Source organism: Eutrema salsugineum, unplaced genomic scaffold, assembly GCF_000478725.1.
Source record: "Eutrema salsugineum unplaced genomic scaffold, Eutsalg1_0 scaffold_14, whole genome shotgun sequence".
Lineage (NCBI taxonomy): Eukaryota > Viridiplantae > Streptophyta > Magnoliopsida > Brassicales > Brassicaceae > Eutrema > Eutrema salsugineum.
In genome coordinates, this window is record NW_006256877.1 from 8,367,675 (window position 1) to 8,385,469 (window position 17,795).

At 41.4% G+C, this 17,795-nt stretch overlaps 1 protein-coding gene and 2 non-coding genes across 3 annotated transcripts; 1 reads left to right on the plus strand and 2 right to left on the minus strand.

The window, feature by feature from the left end:
* The first annotated feature begins 1,667 nt into the window (after positions 1-1,667).
* LOC112088468 lies at positions 1,668-3,769 on the plus strand. Its single transcript, XM_024158752.1, has 4 exons — positions 1,668-1,736; positions 1,790-2,299; positions 2,476-2,503; positions 2,850-3,769. The coding sequence occupies exons 1-4, from the start codon at positions 1,668-1,670 to the stop codon at positions 3,767-3,769; spliced, it is 1,527 nt and encodes a 508-aa protein (XP_024014520.1).
* Positions 3,770-8,632: 4,863 nt separating this feature from the next.
* On the minus strand, positions 8,633-8,739 carry LOC112088598. Its single transcript, XR_002900544.1, has one exon. It is a non-coding gene; the product is annotated as a small nucleolar RNA R71 (small nucleolar RNA).
* An 8,398-nt stretch (positions 8,740-17,137) lies between these two features.
* LOC112088691 lies at positions 17,138-17,244 on the minus strand. The gene has a single exon (XR_002900636.1). It is a non-coding gene; the product is annotated as a small nucleolar RNA R71 (small nucleolar RNA).
* Between the last annotated feature and the right edge of the window lie 551 nt (positions 17,245-17,795).

Consider the following 17,795-nt stretch of genomic DNA (forward strand, 5'->3'; position numbering starts at 1 on the left):
CCCCAAATATAAGGATCAAAGTGATATCGGCCTGCCCCCATTCTTCTTTCTGAGACTCTAGGCTCCTCGTTCTCACATCCATCAGCTCTGGCTTCGTTCTGAGGCCTACTAGACTCGACCTTCTCTTCTTTCATTCCCTTGCGCAATGGTGGGTCTACATATGGATTGTACAGCTGATCTTTGAGCAGGTAGAATGAGACATTGCGCCTCTCTTGTAGCGTTGTGAGAGCTCAGTTGGGCAGAAGAACCTGTGTATCATCTCGGTGCAACAACTTGAAGTTATAAGCCCACTGGTTCCCTACTTTGCCTTCGAAGAAACAGCTTTTGCTCAGGTATTGCTAATCAATGAGGCTTGGCTAAGCGTTGGTATCAGGAAACACAAAGCCCCTTGCTCTTAAGATCTTTGTCACCACCCAACCATTCTGAAGCCGCCTAGTTCCTCTCTTTGTTCAATCACACCACACATTGTGTTGGTAAGTGAGCATCTGAATTGCAAAGAATGCATCTAGAGAAGATACATGTATTGGCCCTTCAAACTCTTTCTTGTCTTCGTGTGAGAGATGAGTGGCTTCAGGCCAAGACCTAGCATTTGTAGCTCGTTCAGGTGAATGACCCCAGGGTTGTAGGTAGAGAAAAACATGCAGCTTGTTTTGCTCTTTCCTCCCACATATGGTCCATAATAAATAATGATGCACATGTTGAATAAGTAAAGCATCATAATCCATATGTTAAATAAGAAAAGAATAAAATATTTATGCATGAGGAAGTTAGGTATCCACATGATAAATAGCTCTAAGTTAGGTATCCACGTGTGTAATAATCTTAAGTTAGGTATCCATTGTATCACTATAAATAAGAGGCTTGGGTGCTTGCATAAACCAAACCAAGTCCTGTAATCGAGTCTGAGAGAAAACCTTGAGTGTCCTTGTAATTTGTGAGTGTTCCATATAAATAAAATATCCCCCTTTGTATAATCATCTCTTCCATCCTTAAACAACCTTTTAAATACTCTTGATCCTAATAAACCTTTGTGATTGTACCCACTATGTGTCTGTAAATTTGGTATCAGAGCCATGGCAGTCTAAGCTTTAGATCTTATCTCCCCGAGGAGTAATAAGCCTACGAGTTGTCTTCTTCTACAAGCTAATATAGATAGTATGCTCTGTGGTTGCCACATAGTGGATCCTCCACATCAGAAATCTGACATAGCTAAGAAAAAAGAATTTTGAGAAAGAACTCATAAGATCATAATGCTCAAAGTACCTTGAGGCTCAAAGCTTTGAAGTATTGCCTCGGTTATCGAGCTAAAACATCTTACGAGGGATTTCTCAAATATTCTTAGTGCATCATAAAAACCAACTCTTGGCTTAGTATTACTCTAAGGGATATATAAGAAATAAAGCATTCTGTCTTGGTTTCTGGTCTCATCATATATCATGGAAAGTTCTCTAAACACAACTCCTTTTAGAAAATCAACCTCTAGTAAGATAGATTACTTATATGAAATAGAGTATGTGAGTGAAGATAGTAAAGTACCCATCACCCAGTTACCTTTATTAAACCCATATAAAGCTTTTACAAAACCAAACTCTACTTTCCCAAAGGTGATAAAACAAGTCTTTGGTCCCAGCAAACATGCTGCAAGAGAGCTAATCCTAGCCTCACAAATGGAGCAACATCTGGTTCCAGAGACGGAAACTGAGCAAATGATCCCCCTCCATTTCAATGAAGGGATGGTTCACCAATGGAAGACTCATGGCTATACCCACCTACACTATGGAGCAATTAGGTTGGCGTTAACTCTGCATGGAAGAAAAGGCCTACCTGTCGTGGCGAGAGTTGCCCTACTCGGCAAATCCCTAGAGAAGAATTAGTCAAATTACTTCCAGAGTCTTGGGTGACAAATTACGAAAAGCTTCATGAAAGCAGCGTACTGATTAAATCCGTGGACTCCTCCATCTACAAGAGAAAAGACGGAGCGATCGAGATATCTTTTAAACAACAAGATGGTGAAAAATCACGGCATCCAGCGTTTTGCGCTGAGATAAATGCAATCTCTCCAGCCGAGGAAGTACAACCCCTAAAGCAATATTTGCCCGGTGTTCCAATAAACAAATTTAATGCAGCCGGAGACCCTATCTATGCATTGTCAGACGAAACAGGTCACAAATTCTTTGACGTCTGTGACTGTGACTATTGCCTAATGAGTAGCTCAGATGAAGAAGAAAAACCAAGCCGAAGAAAAAAGAAATCATCCCAGCAAATTCTCAAGGAACGATACGAATCTGGAGACCCCGAAGTTGGTCTTCTTGGAGAACCTATGGGGAAGGAGTTTGAATACTATGTCTTGTATTCAAACGGATCAACTCCACCAACACCTGACAATGAAGATGTCCGCACATGTTATATGTTCGGTTCTTCGTCCTCTCAAGAGCCAACATTTCCAACACGAGAATTTGAAGAAGGCAACATCAGACACTCATGGAAAATCAGAAATCCGAACGTTAAAAATCCATATGGAACGGCAAAACAAGTTAGTGCAGCAGAAGCAACTTTAAATTGGCAATCAGAAAACGCTATGGTCCAAAACCATCTCTTGAGCCAAATCGACAGAAAGGTATCTATCCTGGACCTTTCAATCAAAGAAATCAACAAAATGATAAGTTCTCTTCACCAAGAACTCTTACACCTGGCGACTACTGTTTCCACAACTTCCCCACTCATGTACCAAAAGGAGTCAGAGCTAAGATCCCTTAAAACCCAATTACAATCATTACAAAACCAGCCCAAAACACAGACCCCAATGCCATATGATCTCTTCACACCCTATCCTATATATTCTCCACCAGCCATGACCCAAACACAACCTCTCTCCTTTTCCCATGACCCAAGTATCTTTGGATCATCCTCCTTCCTACCAACAAGAATCAAAGAGCAACGTCCTGCAAAAAAGAAACACCCAACTGTTCCTAAAGAAACTCCAAAGATTTCTGCGCCAGAAAACACGAAGACCACTTCACCTGAAAAGGGTGAAGCACAGTTTATGGTGGAACACGCCAAAAATCCAATCTCTACATCTCTTGAACAAGTGGCGGAGCAAACAAAACCACCAAAGCAACAACGTTCTGCGAAAAGCCTGATGACGCTACAAGAAAGTTCTGACGAAGAGTTCATAATCCCAAACTTCATGATGGCCGAACCAACAGTAGAAGAAGAAGATATGGAAAGCGATGGTGGAAACATATCTGAAGACAGAAGAGAACCACAGAGGCCTCAAACTCCACCAGACTGGAATCCAAGAAGCCACACTGACTCACACAGTGGTTTCTCTTTCGACAATGTTCCCCCATCAAAATGGAGAGACAAAATCTACGAGATGCATGCATGGCTCACCGAACAACTACTCAACCCAGGAGCTACTCTCCCTACAGTAATAGACAAGATAATCTCCAAATTCCATGGTCGTCTCAGACAGTGGTGGATCAGCCTTGGAGATTACAGACAGCTACAGATCCGCCAATCTCAATCAGTGGATACTGTGATTGGGCATATCCACAATGAATTTCTTGGAACATGGGATCACTATACAATCCAAGCAAGGGAAGAATACATGAGCATGAGATGCTGCTCTTTCAAAAGAAAAGATTTGGAGAAGCACTATGAGAGGATGTCAAAAAGATTCTACGTACTAAATGGAATTGACGATGTCAATCTCAAGCAGGCGTACTTGAACTCACTTCCAGAACCTCTTAGAAATGAGACATCTTGAATATTATCCGTAAAGAATATGACTCTAAGTTAAGCTTCTTTGGGAGAAATATACCAGATCTCGCTTGCAGCTCTCAAGAAGCTGTGCAACCACCAAAAGTTCTTCAAACAGCTGCAAGAACAAGGAAAACTACTTGGAAGAGCATGTGACCGTCCAGAGCTCTCCATCAAATGCAAAACAAAAAGTGTGGATGTTCTACGAGCTATAAACAGGAGAAAAATCCAGAAACAAATGGCAAAAGAGGTATCCCAAGCTATCTGGTGGAAAGAAATGGAAATTCTTCAGGAGAAAGAAACAAAGAGGCAACACAAAATCTGACAGATGCTACATCTGGAAAAAGAAAGGACATTATGAAAAACAATGTCCAAATAAGAAGAAGAGGGATAATCTCTTTGGATATCTAGCCCAAGTAGAAGACATTGACGACTCAGACATGGAGTCCATCTTCACTCTTGATGATGAACCAACTGATGATACAGTCCTTGCAATGGGAATTGAGCATGATGATGAATTCTCAGAAGAATCTGAAACCGAAGAAGAAGAGGATGCTGAAGACCAATTCATGCTTTTTGATCTCTACACCCTAGACTCATGCAAGGTTGAAGAGTCAAAAGAAGCAGATTTGGCGTATCTATCCCAACCTGCTCCAAATGCCAAGATCTACATCTTCCCTACCAAATACGATAAGCCTATACCGGTGATAGCCTTCTTTGATACAGGAGCTGCGTCTTCAATCATCAAACCAGATATACTCCCATCAACCCATTGGGATCGGTGTTCAGTGGCCTTCAAAGCAGCCAACGGGCAGATATTCCACATCTCCCTCATCAGTAAGCCCATCCATATCCAATTACTTCTAGGATATATGGTTAAATCTAAAGTATATGGGTCTGGTCTTCCGGGAAAAGACTTCATACTTGGATCTGATATCCTCCATAGCTTTAAAAGCGTATCTTGGCACCCAAAAGGCCTTAAACACAAAAACCACATGTTATCATGGACAACCATTTCCCATTTTTACCCCATGGAACTCCTGAACCCCATCAAAGAAGAGATTACCAAGACCTCTTGTGCCAGTTCTCACTCAGAATTCCTCACCAAATGTTCTTCACCCCTATGGCAAAATCCAGACTTCTTCATATCCTTGCCATTCAAGAAAAATGAAGATATCAATCCCACAAAGGCTAGTCATCCAGGGATGAAGCCAGATCATTATACTCTGGCACTTGAAGAAGTAAACCCACTCCAAAAGGAAGGTCTCATCGAAAAAACAACTTCACCATGGGCATGCGAGGCTTTCTACGTCAACAAAAGGGCAGAACAAGTCCGAGAAAAATTGAGGTTAGTCATCAATTACCAGCCACTCAATCACTTCCTTGCTGATGACAAGTTTCCATTACAGAAGCGAGAAGTCTTATTCCAAAGGCTCCCACAAGCACAAGTCTTCTGATATATTCATAAATTACATCTTTTAGTGTACATATTTTAGTCCAAATCATGTCTTATCTCATGCATTTTAGGTCTTTAGGCATTGTTTTAGGACTTAGGAGATTGCATTAGGTCCAAGAGAGTTTTGCATGGTTTGGAGTGTTAAACAGGTTCTTTTGGAGCCTATTTGGAGTGGAGGATGTGATTCAGATGAAGAAATGGAGTTGAAATGATCAAAAATGGTGTAAAGGAGCAATTTTGGGTTTCTCGGCAAAATGCTGTACTGATGGCCGAAGATTCTCGGCCAAAATCCTTCCCGCGGGTATACCTCTCGGCCAAAAACACGTACCAGCGGTCAAGTCTCTCGGCCAAAAATCCCGGGTGCAGATACATTTCCGAAATTGCGTCACCGGAAGATCTTGCCGGCCGATTCAGCTTACAGGGTCTTCAGCAAAGTTGGAGATAATTGAGTCAAGAACCCAGGACAGGTTGAATCAGGGCATTTGGAGCACTGAGCTGAAAGATACAGTCACCGGAAGACAGACCTCTCTCGCATCCATTCCGGAGCAATCCGATACTCCTGAATGATCGCCTGTCCGGGGAACCTTCCGGTCCGATTCAGTTGTCGAGGGCTTCATCAAATTTGGAGAAAATTGGATCATGTTTCCAGAACAGGTGGAATCATAGGATTTTGAGGCGTGAGTAGAGAGTTAAGCTCACCGGAAGGCACGCCTGTCTCGCTACCGTTTTGGACCGACCCGATGAGCTCCGAAGATTGCGAAGGACGATGCACTTCCAGACCGATTCAGTCTACAGGTCCGTCATAAAGATTTTAGATATTTGAGTCCTCTTTCCCGAACGTTTGAGATCATTCAATTTGAAGCCATGAGCAAGAAGATAACGTTTCCGGAATGGACACATGTCTAGAAGCCTCTTTCTGACCGTGTCAATGTACTGCAAAGATGAGCCCTCCGGGGAACCTTCCACTTCCCAAGCGCCGAGTGTTTCTTCACCAACGTTCGATATATTTGAGGTTTCTCTCCAATACAGTTAAAATAATGCCATTTGGAGCTATATCTTGGAAGTTACTCTCCCCTCAATGCAAAGTGGTCCGAGAAGGCTTAGGTTGTGCGATACGGTACTGCGACTTGATTAACTCGCACCCATGAATATTCAACGCTCTGGAAACAAGTTGAGACTTTTGAGATGAGTGTAAGGAGACTCTGAGCAAGGCAGAGACTTCCAGAATCAAATTTGAGTAAGTCCACAATGCTGTGCGGGATAGACCTGCGAGTTGGACATGAAGTGGAACCATGTAGCACATGTGTTCGCAAATTACACCGACTTGGGCATGCGACTTGGACAAGGAAGTGACCATCTCGCACACATATTATCTCCATAATGCGTCCTGGTTGTGAAAATTGAATAGAAGGAAGCCTGAGCAGCACAAACATTCGCTGTTTACACCTAGATAGGCATGCGGCTGAGGCTGAGGGATTTATGGCGCACAAGGCTGCTTCTATAGCTGTGCGACTTGAGCCTGCGACTTGAGAAGCACCTGACCATGTCGCACACCAGCCACCAGACCCAACTGAGCCGGGTCAGTACCCAGTTTGTCCTGGGCTGACCCGGTCCATTAGCACTTAGTATATATAGTTTTTTGGGAGAAAAACCCTAGAGGGAATCTTCTCACTTTGTTTTCTCTCTAGTTTTCTTTCCTTTTTAGAGTAAAAACGTTTTTGATTAAGAGATATCTGAAGGGATTTGATCATTCCAAAGATGTTTCTTATCATCTCATCATCTCATTTCTACTTCTAATCATGATTATCATCTCTTGCAAAAGATTAGATGTGTTCTTCATGATTAGTGAGTAGTAATCTTTTAAGCTTCTAGGTGTGTAGATTAGGGTGCTTAGATGTTTGATTTATGATGTTTAGGGACTAGATTCTCATTTCATTTCCTTACTTAGCTGTTCCTAAAGCTAGATCTTTGCACATCACTCTGGTCTAGAGCTTAGGCAAATCTCCACCCACAAAGTGTTTGATGAAATGCCTGAATGAAAGCTAACTAAGGGTTTGTTAATTGCATAAATGACATATTAGAACTGTTTCTTAATGCTCATTAGTTCATATTTCACAAATGGGAATTTGGTTTGAAAGTGGATTAGTGTAGAGATTAATGCCTTCATGAGAGGATTAGTCTAGATTAGAGTTGTAAGTTGAAATGTTTGAGATCATGTGATTGCTTGCTATGTCCTTCTGTGTAAGATTCAGTCTTCTTGGTTGAGAGATTGTTTGGTCACTTATTAGGCTTGATGCATTATGCTTGTTGATTGCTTGATTATATCTAATGGTTGTTAGACTTGATTAAGTGATTAGCAAAGGGATTATTTTCATGGGAATGAATTAATCTGCTTTTGAAGTCTAGACTAAAGAGTAACTTGCATTGCATTATTGTTATTAGCATCATGAATTGATATCTACAGCACCCTAATCAATGATCACATCTAGAGGTTTAGCTTTTATCATTTGCTTAATCATCATCACTTTGTTTTGTTTGCTTGCTTAGTTCATTAATCATAGCTTGTTTGTTTTTTTTGTTTTATGTTTTCTTGTTACTTTGTTCACACCAAAACTCATCTTTGATCACTTGACTTAAGAGCTTATCACATAAACTAGTGCCTAACTACCACACATTTGGATTGACACCCCTTATACTAAGACCTAAAAATCTTAGTTATCAATTGGCGCCGTTGCCATATTGTGTGGGGATTGTTAGCATTAGTTTCTGATATAGTTTTTGAGATCAAGTTTATTTTGTTTTACCGATCACTTTTCAAGCTCTGTCTTTGTCTTCAGGTTTATGATCACAAGAAGCCAAGCCAGAAGACAAAGAGAAAGAGCTATTCACTTGGAGAGGTTAGGAATGAATCAGCAAGTTGGGAATGAGAATCAGGCTCAAGAAGCTGATAACGGTCAAAGAGCTGGCAATGGGATTAGAATTCAAGTTCAACAGGCTCATGGTGGTAATGGAAACCACCAGGCTCAACAAGAAGGTCCAGCACCACTTCCAAGAATAGTTGTGGGAGCTGGTGATGAGGCCAATACTCAGGGTCAGAGATATGGGATTCAAGCTCCTACACCTGAAAATGATTTTGAGATCAAATCTGGCTTGATCAACATGGTGCAATCAAACAGGTTCCATGGCTTAGCACTAGAAGACCCATTAGATCACATTGAAAACTTTGATAGAGTTTGTGATCTAACTAAGATGAATGGAGTGAGTGAGGACAGTTTCAAGTTGAGGCTATTCCCTTTTTCTCTAGGAGACAAAGCTCATCAGTGGGAAAAGTATATACCTCAAGGATCAGTCACAACATGGGAGCAATGCAAAAGAGCATTTCTAACCAAGTTCTTCTCTTCATCAAGAACAACAAGGTTAAGAAATGAAATCTCAAGTTTCATTCAGAAGAACCATGAATCATTTTTTGAGGCTTGGGAGAGATTTAGAGGATATACCATGCAATGCCCTCACCATGGATTCTCAGATTGTCAGCTGCTAAGTACTTTCTACAGAGGTGCTTTACCAAAGGTCAGACTTCTCTTGGACACAGCTTCAAATGGTAATTTCATGACCAAGGAAGTCAATGATGCCATGACCCTAGTGGAGAATGTAGCTCAGAGTGATGAGCTTTATGGATCAGACTTTGAAAGGAATTCAAGAGGAGCTGTGAGTGCTGAAGAGGAAAGGACAAGGAAAGACATCAAGTCTCTCAATGAGAAGCTAGACACACTTCTCTTAGCTTCTCATCAGTCAGCCAACTTTGTTAGAGATGTGAATCATGTCTTTCAAGACACATTTCAAAGGGAAGACATCACAGCTGAGGTGAACTTTGTAGGTGGCGAACAAGGTTACCAAAAGGGCTTTACCTACTACAAGAATCCCCCAAACCAGAACTTCTATCCTCAAAACACTCAACAACAAGGTTTTGTCTCTCCCCAACAACAAAGTCTCCAACAGAACTCAGAGAATAAGGATCAAGAAGTGCAGAACCTGCTCCAGCAAATCCTCAAAGGTCAAGCAAGTGGTGCCATAGACTTCAACAAGAAAATGGCAGAGATTAACAACAAGGTGGATTGCACTTATTCTGATCTTCTAACTCAACTTTTAACCTTGGCTTCCAAAGTCAAGACTCTAGAGAACAGCAAGGGCCACTGCAGTTCTCAAGCTCAAAGATCTTTACCAGGGACATCAGTTGCACATCAAACAGAATACTGCAATGTAATCCTCTCAAATGATGAGAATCGTGCTGCTGTCCAAGAAATTAAGGACCTTCTCCATGGCAATATCTCAAGTGAAAAATGGCTGACAAAAGATGATGAGAACGCCATCATAGATGAGTTTGAGTTAATGTTTTGTGATCTCAATGAGGACATTGAGAAAGAAGGTGGGGAGGCAGCTTGTTTTGATATGAAAAAGAATGATTCTGAGATTGCTGAAGGAAAGGATCAGAGAATGGTTCAAGGAAGGACATCTGATGGAGTCTCTAGCACTGGTTCAACAAGGGTGAAACCCAAATCTATTCCCAAGCTAGGCAACCCAGGAAAGTTCTCCATCTCATGCTTTCTTGGAAATTTGAAAGTGGAGAATGCTTTGTGTGATTCTGGATCAAGCATCAGTGTAATGTCTTTAGACATGGTGGAGAGACTAGGGATCAAGAGTCTTAAGCATCACCCCATGTCAATTACCTTTGGAGATTCATCCTCAAAGAAGCCATATGGAATCCTTGAAGATTACCCAATGAAGATTAGTAAATGCACTGTTCCAACTGATTTTGTAGTCATGAAGATGAAAAAGACCAAAGAGCTACCTCTTCTGCTTGGAACTCCATTTCTGAACACCACAGGAGCAAGGATGGACTTTGATACTCAAAGAGTGGTGCTTACTAAGGTAGATGATGAAGTATCTTATCCCCTTAAACCTCCTCTTGCTGGATTTTGTGGGGTTATATCTGATGATTCTTATGAGTTGAAACACTATGAGATGAAGTATGTGGGGGAGTATTGGAACTATAGAAGAAGCTCAACCCCTTGCATCTGTTGAGAAGAAGAAAGAATCCTTAGTAAGACCTGATCTTGAGTTTGAAGGATATTTCTTTAGTGATGATGAAGCTTGCTTGGAATCTTTTTCTCCCACACCAAGTGAGAAGGAGGTCAGCAGCAACAAAAGCAATGGTTCAGGGTCTCAAGACAAGAACCCAACAAGCACCAAATCATTCACTCTTGGGTCCTCTTCTCAAGTCTTAACTCTCACTCCATGGAAGTTTGATGGTGGAGCTGTGGAATACAAGGTTAAAGGCATTGGAGGATCAAAACCTTTTGCAAAAGTCAGGGCAATCCTCACACAAGAGCTCATAGACAAAGGGTCATCTGGTGTTCAAGAGCTGATGAACAGGGATCTAATGCTTGAATTCATGGACAAGACAAGGAGCATCAAAGCTCCTCCTCTCACTCACTAAGAAAAGAGTATGAAAAGTCAAACTTAGTGACTTAAAACAAAGTGCTCTTGGGAGACACCCCAAGCTTATCCTTGTACATAACTCTTTTTATTTTTATTTTTTCTCTTCTTTTTCATGTTTTAGGATATTTTGATGGGTTTTGTGAAGTGTTTTCAGGTCTAAGGTAACTTAGGGATGTTGTGGTCCAATGACAAAATGAAAAGGAGTGTGAGAACAAGCTGAGGAAGGTCTTAAGGAATGAAAACTGGTGAGCCGCCTGGTGTGCTACTTGGGTGTGCGAGTTGGACAAGGTCAGGTCCCATCTAGCACACCTGTTCGCAAATCACACCTACTTGGGTGTGCGAGTTGGACAAGGTCAGGTCCCATCTAGCACACCTGTTCGCAAATCACACCTACATGGGTGTGCGAGTCAGTTCTCCCCTGATCCAAGTAGCACACCTGTTCGCAAATCACACCTACATGGGTGTGCGAGTCAGTTCTCCCCTGATCCAAGTAGCACACCTGTTCGCAAATCACACCTACATGGGTGTGCGAGTTGGTCCAAGACAAGTCCATGCCGCACAAGGGAGTTCAGGCCAAGCCAAACCCATCTCCAGTGATGTCTGGCCTCATCTGGTGCAGATACTCACTCCCCTTTTGCATAAGAACCACACCAGGCATCACTCCAAACACTTGTAAATGTGCATTTAGCATTTTTCTTTATCTTTTGCATTTCATGTTTGATTTTTCCTCTTTTCTCATGCTTTTATAACACAAGGGACTGTGTTATTTAACTGTGGGGGAGAGGCTTTGTGTTTACTAATCATGTTTTATATGTTCTTATTTTTTCTTTTGCCTTTTTGAGTCTCATTTGATCATGCATAGCATTTAGTGCATATAAAAACAAAAAACCAAAAAATTGAAATATCTGAAAATTTTAACACAAAAATGATCATGTAGTTGCATTTCACATTTTTAGGATTGAGTCTAGTTGCATCATATAGGTTGCATTGTGCATGGGAGTAATGATAGTTTTTTTTCTTGAGAGTACATCACTTTGAGAATTTAGATTAAATATGCTTGTGAAATGACTTATGTGCTTGCAAGGCTTGAAATGATTTGAATCTGAGAAGCAAGTTTGAATTGAACTCAACTCTAATAAGTGAAAACCTTGAACTTGACTTGAAATTATCTTGTGATGCATTGTTTGAATAAGCTTGTGGATACCTGTATACATATTTGAGCTAGAATCCTGTTTTTACCACCCTCTTCCTTAGCTCAAATAGCTGAGTCCACATCTGGATCAGTTTTCCTCACCCTGAACCCATCCTTCTTTCAAGCCAAATGTTTGTGTGTGATTGAAAGGCCACCTTGGATCAAACTTAGCAGAAAGTGTTAGGTTTAGAGCGACAAGGGCAAGACTCATTAAGTGTTAAGTTCCATCATCAAGGAGCTGAGAGATTTGGTGAGAACTAAGTGTGGGGGAATACTTGTTGGTGAGTGGAAAAAGGAAAGATGAGTGGAAATAAAAGGAGAATGGTGAGAACTAGGGGATAGAAAAAGAAAAGAAATCAGTCTTGGAGTTTTGAGTCAAAGAAAGTGAGCTCTAGTGTTTTGAAAAGAAAAAGTCTAGCCTCAAGGTGAAAAGAAAAGAAAAGAAGCCCAAGAGCTCAAATGTTTTAAAAAGAAAGAAAAAGAGGCTAGAGGTTACAAAAGAATGTGAAAAAGAGCTATGTAAAGTTTGAACTCCGAGACTTGAGTGTGAAAATGAAAAGTGAGTCCCCTAGTGAGAGGAAAATGAGTGTGGAAAGTGAGGTTCTTGAGAGGTTGAGCAAGTGAGAAAGCTTTGAGTAGAGTGTGGGGTGGGATGAGTCCTTACCCTTGTATGCATAGGTTGCTTTTTACCTTTAGCATTCTGCCAAAGTTTGATCATTCATAGAGAGATCCCCTTGCTGCATTGAACCCACTCAGGCGCTGATGAGATCATTTTAGTCTCATTACCTCACCCTAGCCAAACTTTGCTTGTTTGAACATTGCATCATTTGATCCACTTGGTAAAGAGCTTAATGAATGTCAAAGAGTTGATGAATAGGAGAACTTGTAGAGATTACTGTTGAGTTGATACATCAGAGTATGGTCTTGCATTGCATATTGAGCATGAACTTGAATTCTCTTAGTGGTCACTTCTCTCTTTCAAAGGAAAAATGAGCTCCCAATGCATTTAACCTCTCTCTCTCATTTGTTCTTTTTGCTTGAGGACAAGCAAAGGATAAGTGTGGGGGAGTTGATATATTCATAACTTACATCTTTTAGTGTACATATTTTAGTCCAAATCATGTCTTATCTCATGCATTTTAGGTCTTTAGGCATTGTTTTAGGACTTAGGAGATTGCATTAGGTCCAAGAGAGTTTTGCATGGTTTGGAGTGATAAACATGTGCTTTTGGAGCCTATTTGGAGTGGAGGATGTGATTCGGATGAAGAAATGGAGTTGAAATGATCAAAAATGGTGAAAAGGAGCAATTTTGGGTTTCTCGGCAAAATGCTGTACTGATGGCCGAAGATTCTCGGCCAAAATCCTTCCCGTAGGTATACCTCTCGGCCAAAAACACGTACCAGCGGTCAAGTCTCTCGGCCAAAAATCCCGGGTGCAGATACATTTCCGAAATCGCGTCACCGGAAGATTTTGCCGGCCGATTCAGCTTACAGGGTCTTCAGAAAAGTTGGAGATAATTGAGTCAAGAACCCAGGACAGGTTAAATCAGGGCATTTGGAGCACTGAGCTGAAAGATACGGTGACCGGAAGACAGACCTCTCTCGCATCCATTCCGGAGCAATCCGATACTCCTGAATGATCGCCTGTCCGGGGAACCTTCCGGTCCGATTCAGTTGTCGGGTGATTCATAAAATTTGGAGAAAATTGGATCATGTTTCCAGAACAGGTGGAATCATAGGATTTGGAGGCGTGAGTAGAGAGTTAAGCTCACCGGAAGGCACGCCTGTCTCGCTACCGTTTTGGACCGACCCGATGAGCTCCGAAGAGTGCGAAGGACGATGCACTTCCAGACCGATTCAGTCTACAGGTCCGTCATAGAGATTTTAGATATTTGAGTTCTCTTTCCAGAACGTTTGATATCATGAAGCCATGAGCAAGAAGATAACGTTTCCGGAATGGACACATGTCTAGAAGCCTCTTTCTGACCGTGTCAATGTACTGCAAAGATGAGCCCTCCGGGGAACCTTCCACTTCCCAAGCGCTGAGGTTTTCTTCACCACAGTTCGAGATATTGGAGTTTTATTTCCAATTCAGTTAAAATCATGCCATTTGGAGCCATATCCTGGAAGTTACTCTCCCTTCAATGCAAAGTGGTCCGAGAAGGCTTAGGTTGTGCGATACGGTACTGCGACTTGATTAACTCGCACCCATGAATATTCAACGCTCTGGAAACAAGTTGAGACTTTAGAGATGAGTGTAAGAAGAATCTGAGCAAGGCAGAGACTTCCAGAATAAAATTTGAGTAAGTCCACAATGCTGTGCAAGATAGACCTGCGAGTTGGACATGAAGTGGAACCACATGTGTTCGCAAATTACACCGACTTGGGCATGCGACTTGGGCAAGGAAGTGACCATCTCGCACACATATTATCTCCATAATGCGTCCTGGTTGTGCGAGTTGAAGAGAAGGAAGCCTGAGTGATATACTCATATTTTGTCATGTTTAGGATTGCATTTTTGTCCAAATATTGAGTCTCATGCATACATTTAGGTAGTTTTATATATATTTGTCTTTGCTTTTGTCTTTAGTTAGGAATTGCATTAGGTCCCAGAGTGTCCTGCATTTTTGGAGTGTTCTCAGGTCATTTGGAGACTTTTTGGAGCAACTTGGAGCTGGGATCATGGAGGAACCCTCACCTGTGTACAGCAACTCGGACAGATTGTTTGGTGCAGATAAAACACTCACTTTGATCGCGTGGGACGAAGGACTTGCAATGAGACTCAACCTCCGGTTTCTTCATCAAGAATCAATAGGAATGAGTGGATAAGGTGCTAAGTGTCATGATTTGACACGGTGATAATGCCACGGCCTGAGCTTGGCCGTGGCATAATATGACAACCCTCGGGATTTGACATGGTCTTGAAGCACGGCCTTGGACCTGACCACGACAAGCAATGAAGATCTTTGACATGCCCATAATGTCATGGTCGGGATTTGACATGGTCTTGAAGCACGGCCTGATGTTTGGCCGTGGCAATCACCGAATCATCAACACCTTGCCACGCCCAACATGACACGGTCCAGATCAAGAACGTAAAAATCTAAGAAGTTCATCACCCAAACCCAGAAAAGAAGAGACACGGCCACTAGACATGGTGTAAATCAAGCCATGGCAACCTTGATCATGAAGAATCTGTCCAAGAACTTTGACACTATCAGTTTGCCACGGTCTGGCCAAGCATCATCTGACCGTGGCAAACCACACCACTATCCATCAAAGCCGGGTCAGGATCCGGTTTGTTCCGGGCTGACCCGGTCCATAACACTTAGTATATATAGCTTTTTGGAAAAAAACCCTAAACATCTTATCTTCTATCTTAGTTTTCTCTCTAATTTTCTTTCCTTTTTAGTGTAAAAACGTTTTTGATTAAGAGATATCTTGCTGATTTATCATCTTAAGGCTGTTTCTTGTCATTGCATCATCTCATCTTTGCCTCTAATCATGATTAACATCACCTCTTGCAAAGGAAATGGTGTGTTCTTGTTCTTCATGATTAGTGAGTAGTCATCTTTTAAGCTTCTAGGTGTGTAGATTAGGGTGCTTTGATGCTTGATTTATGATGTTTAGGTTCTAGATTCTCATTTCCTTTCCTTAGTTAGCTGCTCTTAAAGCTAGATCCTTGAGAATCACTTGGGTCTAGATCATAGGCATTTCATGCACCAAAAGTGTTTGATGAAATGTCTGAAAGAGCTAACTTAAGGGTTTATGCCTTTTTCATCATGAGAGTGATAGTTAAATGCATGAATGACATATTAGAACTGTTTCTTAATGCTCATTGATTCATATTTCACAAATGATGATTTGGTTTGAAAATGAATTAGTGTAGAGGTTAATGCCTTCATGAGAGGATTAGTCTAGATTAGAGTTCTAAGTTGAAATGTTTTGAGATCATGTGATTGCTTGCTATGTCTTTCTGTATAAGATTCAGTCTTACTTGGTTGAGGGATTGTTTGGCCACTTATTAGGCTTGATGATTTATGATTGTTGATTGCTTGATCATATCTAATGGTTGTTAGACTTGATTAGGTGATTAGCAAAGGGATTATTGTCATGGGAATGAATTAATCTGATTAAGAAGCCTAGACTAAAGAGTAGCAAGTGTTGCATTATGTTCTTAGCATCATGAATCAATATCTAAAGCACCCTGATCAATGATCACATCTAGAGGTTTATCTTTCATCATTTGCTTTATTATCATCTTGTTTTGTTTACTTGCTTAGTTTATTAATCATAGCTTGTTTGTTTCTTGTTTATGCTTTCTTGTTGCTGGTTTCACCAAACTCATCTTTTATTCAGCTTGATTTAAGAACTTGTCACATAAACTAGTGTCTAGCAAACACACATTTGGATTGATACCCTTTGTACTACAAGTGACATAAGGGATTGATAACCCATCTAAGACCTGAAAAATCTTAGTTATCAATTGGCGCCGTTGCCATATTGTGTGGGCATTGTTAGCATTAGTTTCTGATATAGTTTTTGAGATCAAGTTTCTTTTGTTTTACTGATCACCTTTCAACTTCTGTCTTTGTTTTCAGGTTTATGATCACAAGAAGCCAAGCAAGAAGACAAAGAGAAAGAGCTGTTCACTTGGAAAGGTTAGGAATGGATTAGCAAGTTGGGAATGAGCATCAGGCTCAAGAAGCTGATCACGGTCAAAGAGCTGGTAATGGGATTGGAATTCAAGCTCAACAGGCTCAGGTAAATCAGAGACACGCTCATGGTAACCAGAACCAAGACCTACCTCAAGTTAACCAGCCACAACCCTTACCCAACCCACCCATACGTCATCAGCCTCAACCAGTCTTTGTTGGTGAGAATGACCGAGCTTATGCACACCAGTATGGAGCAGGAATCAGGCCACCTCCTTTCCAAAACAACAACTTTGAGGTGAAGGCCTCTCTGATCAATATGGTTCAGAATCAGAAGTTCCATGGCTTACCTATGGAGGATCCCTTGGAGCATCTGGATCAGTTTGACAGAGTTTGTGATCTCACTAAGATAAATGGGGTATCTGAAGACAGCTTCAAACTGAGATTGTTCCCATTCAGCCTTGGAGATAAGGCACATCAGTGGGAAAAGAACCTCCCAAGAGGATCCATCCACACATGGGAGCAATGCAAGATTGCCTTTCTATACAAGTTCTTCTCAAGCTCAAGGACTGCAAAGCTAAGGAACCAGATTTCCAGCTTCACTCAACATTCTAATGAGACCTTTGGAGAAGCTTTGGACAGGTTTAGAAGCTACACAAACAAGTGTCCACATCATGGCTTTTCAGAAGCCTCTCTCCTTAGCACTTTGTATAGAGGAGCTGTTCCTAAGATCAGGATTCAGTTGGACACAGCATCAAATGGAAATTTCTTGGCAAAAGAAATCAATGCAGCTGTGGAACTTGTTGAAAACTTAGCCATGAGCCAAGACACTTATGGGGAAGATTATGATATAAGCTATAGAGGAGAAGATTCTGGTAGACACCAAGGGCTGGAAGAGAAGATCAAAGTGCTGAATATCAAGCTTGACAAAGCCCTAGCTGCCACTCAAAAGCCTATAAACTATGTGAGTGAGGAGAAGAGATGCTTCACAAATACAAATGAAGAGGGTCTCAATCAAGAGGAGTTGGACTTCATTGGGAGTCAAAACAAGTTCAATGGTTACAACAACTTCAACAAACACCAGAACTTGTCCTATAGGAGCAACAATGTGGCCAACCCCCAAGACCAAATATACACTCCTCAAAGCTTTGTCCAACAGAATCAGTACCAAGGTAACTCCCAAGGTCAACAGGGTTTTCAGCAACCAACGGTTCAGAATCAAGGGAATAGCT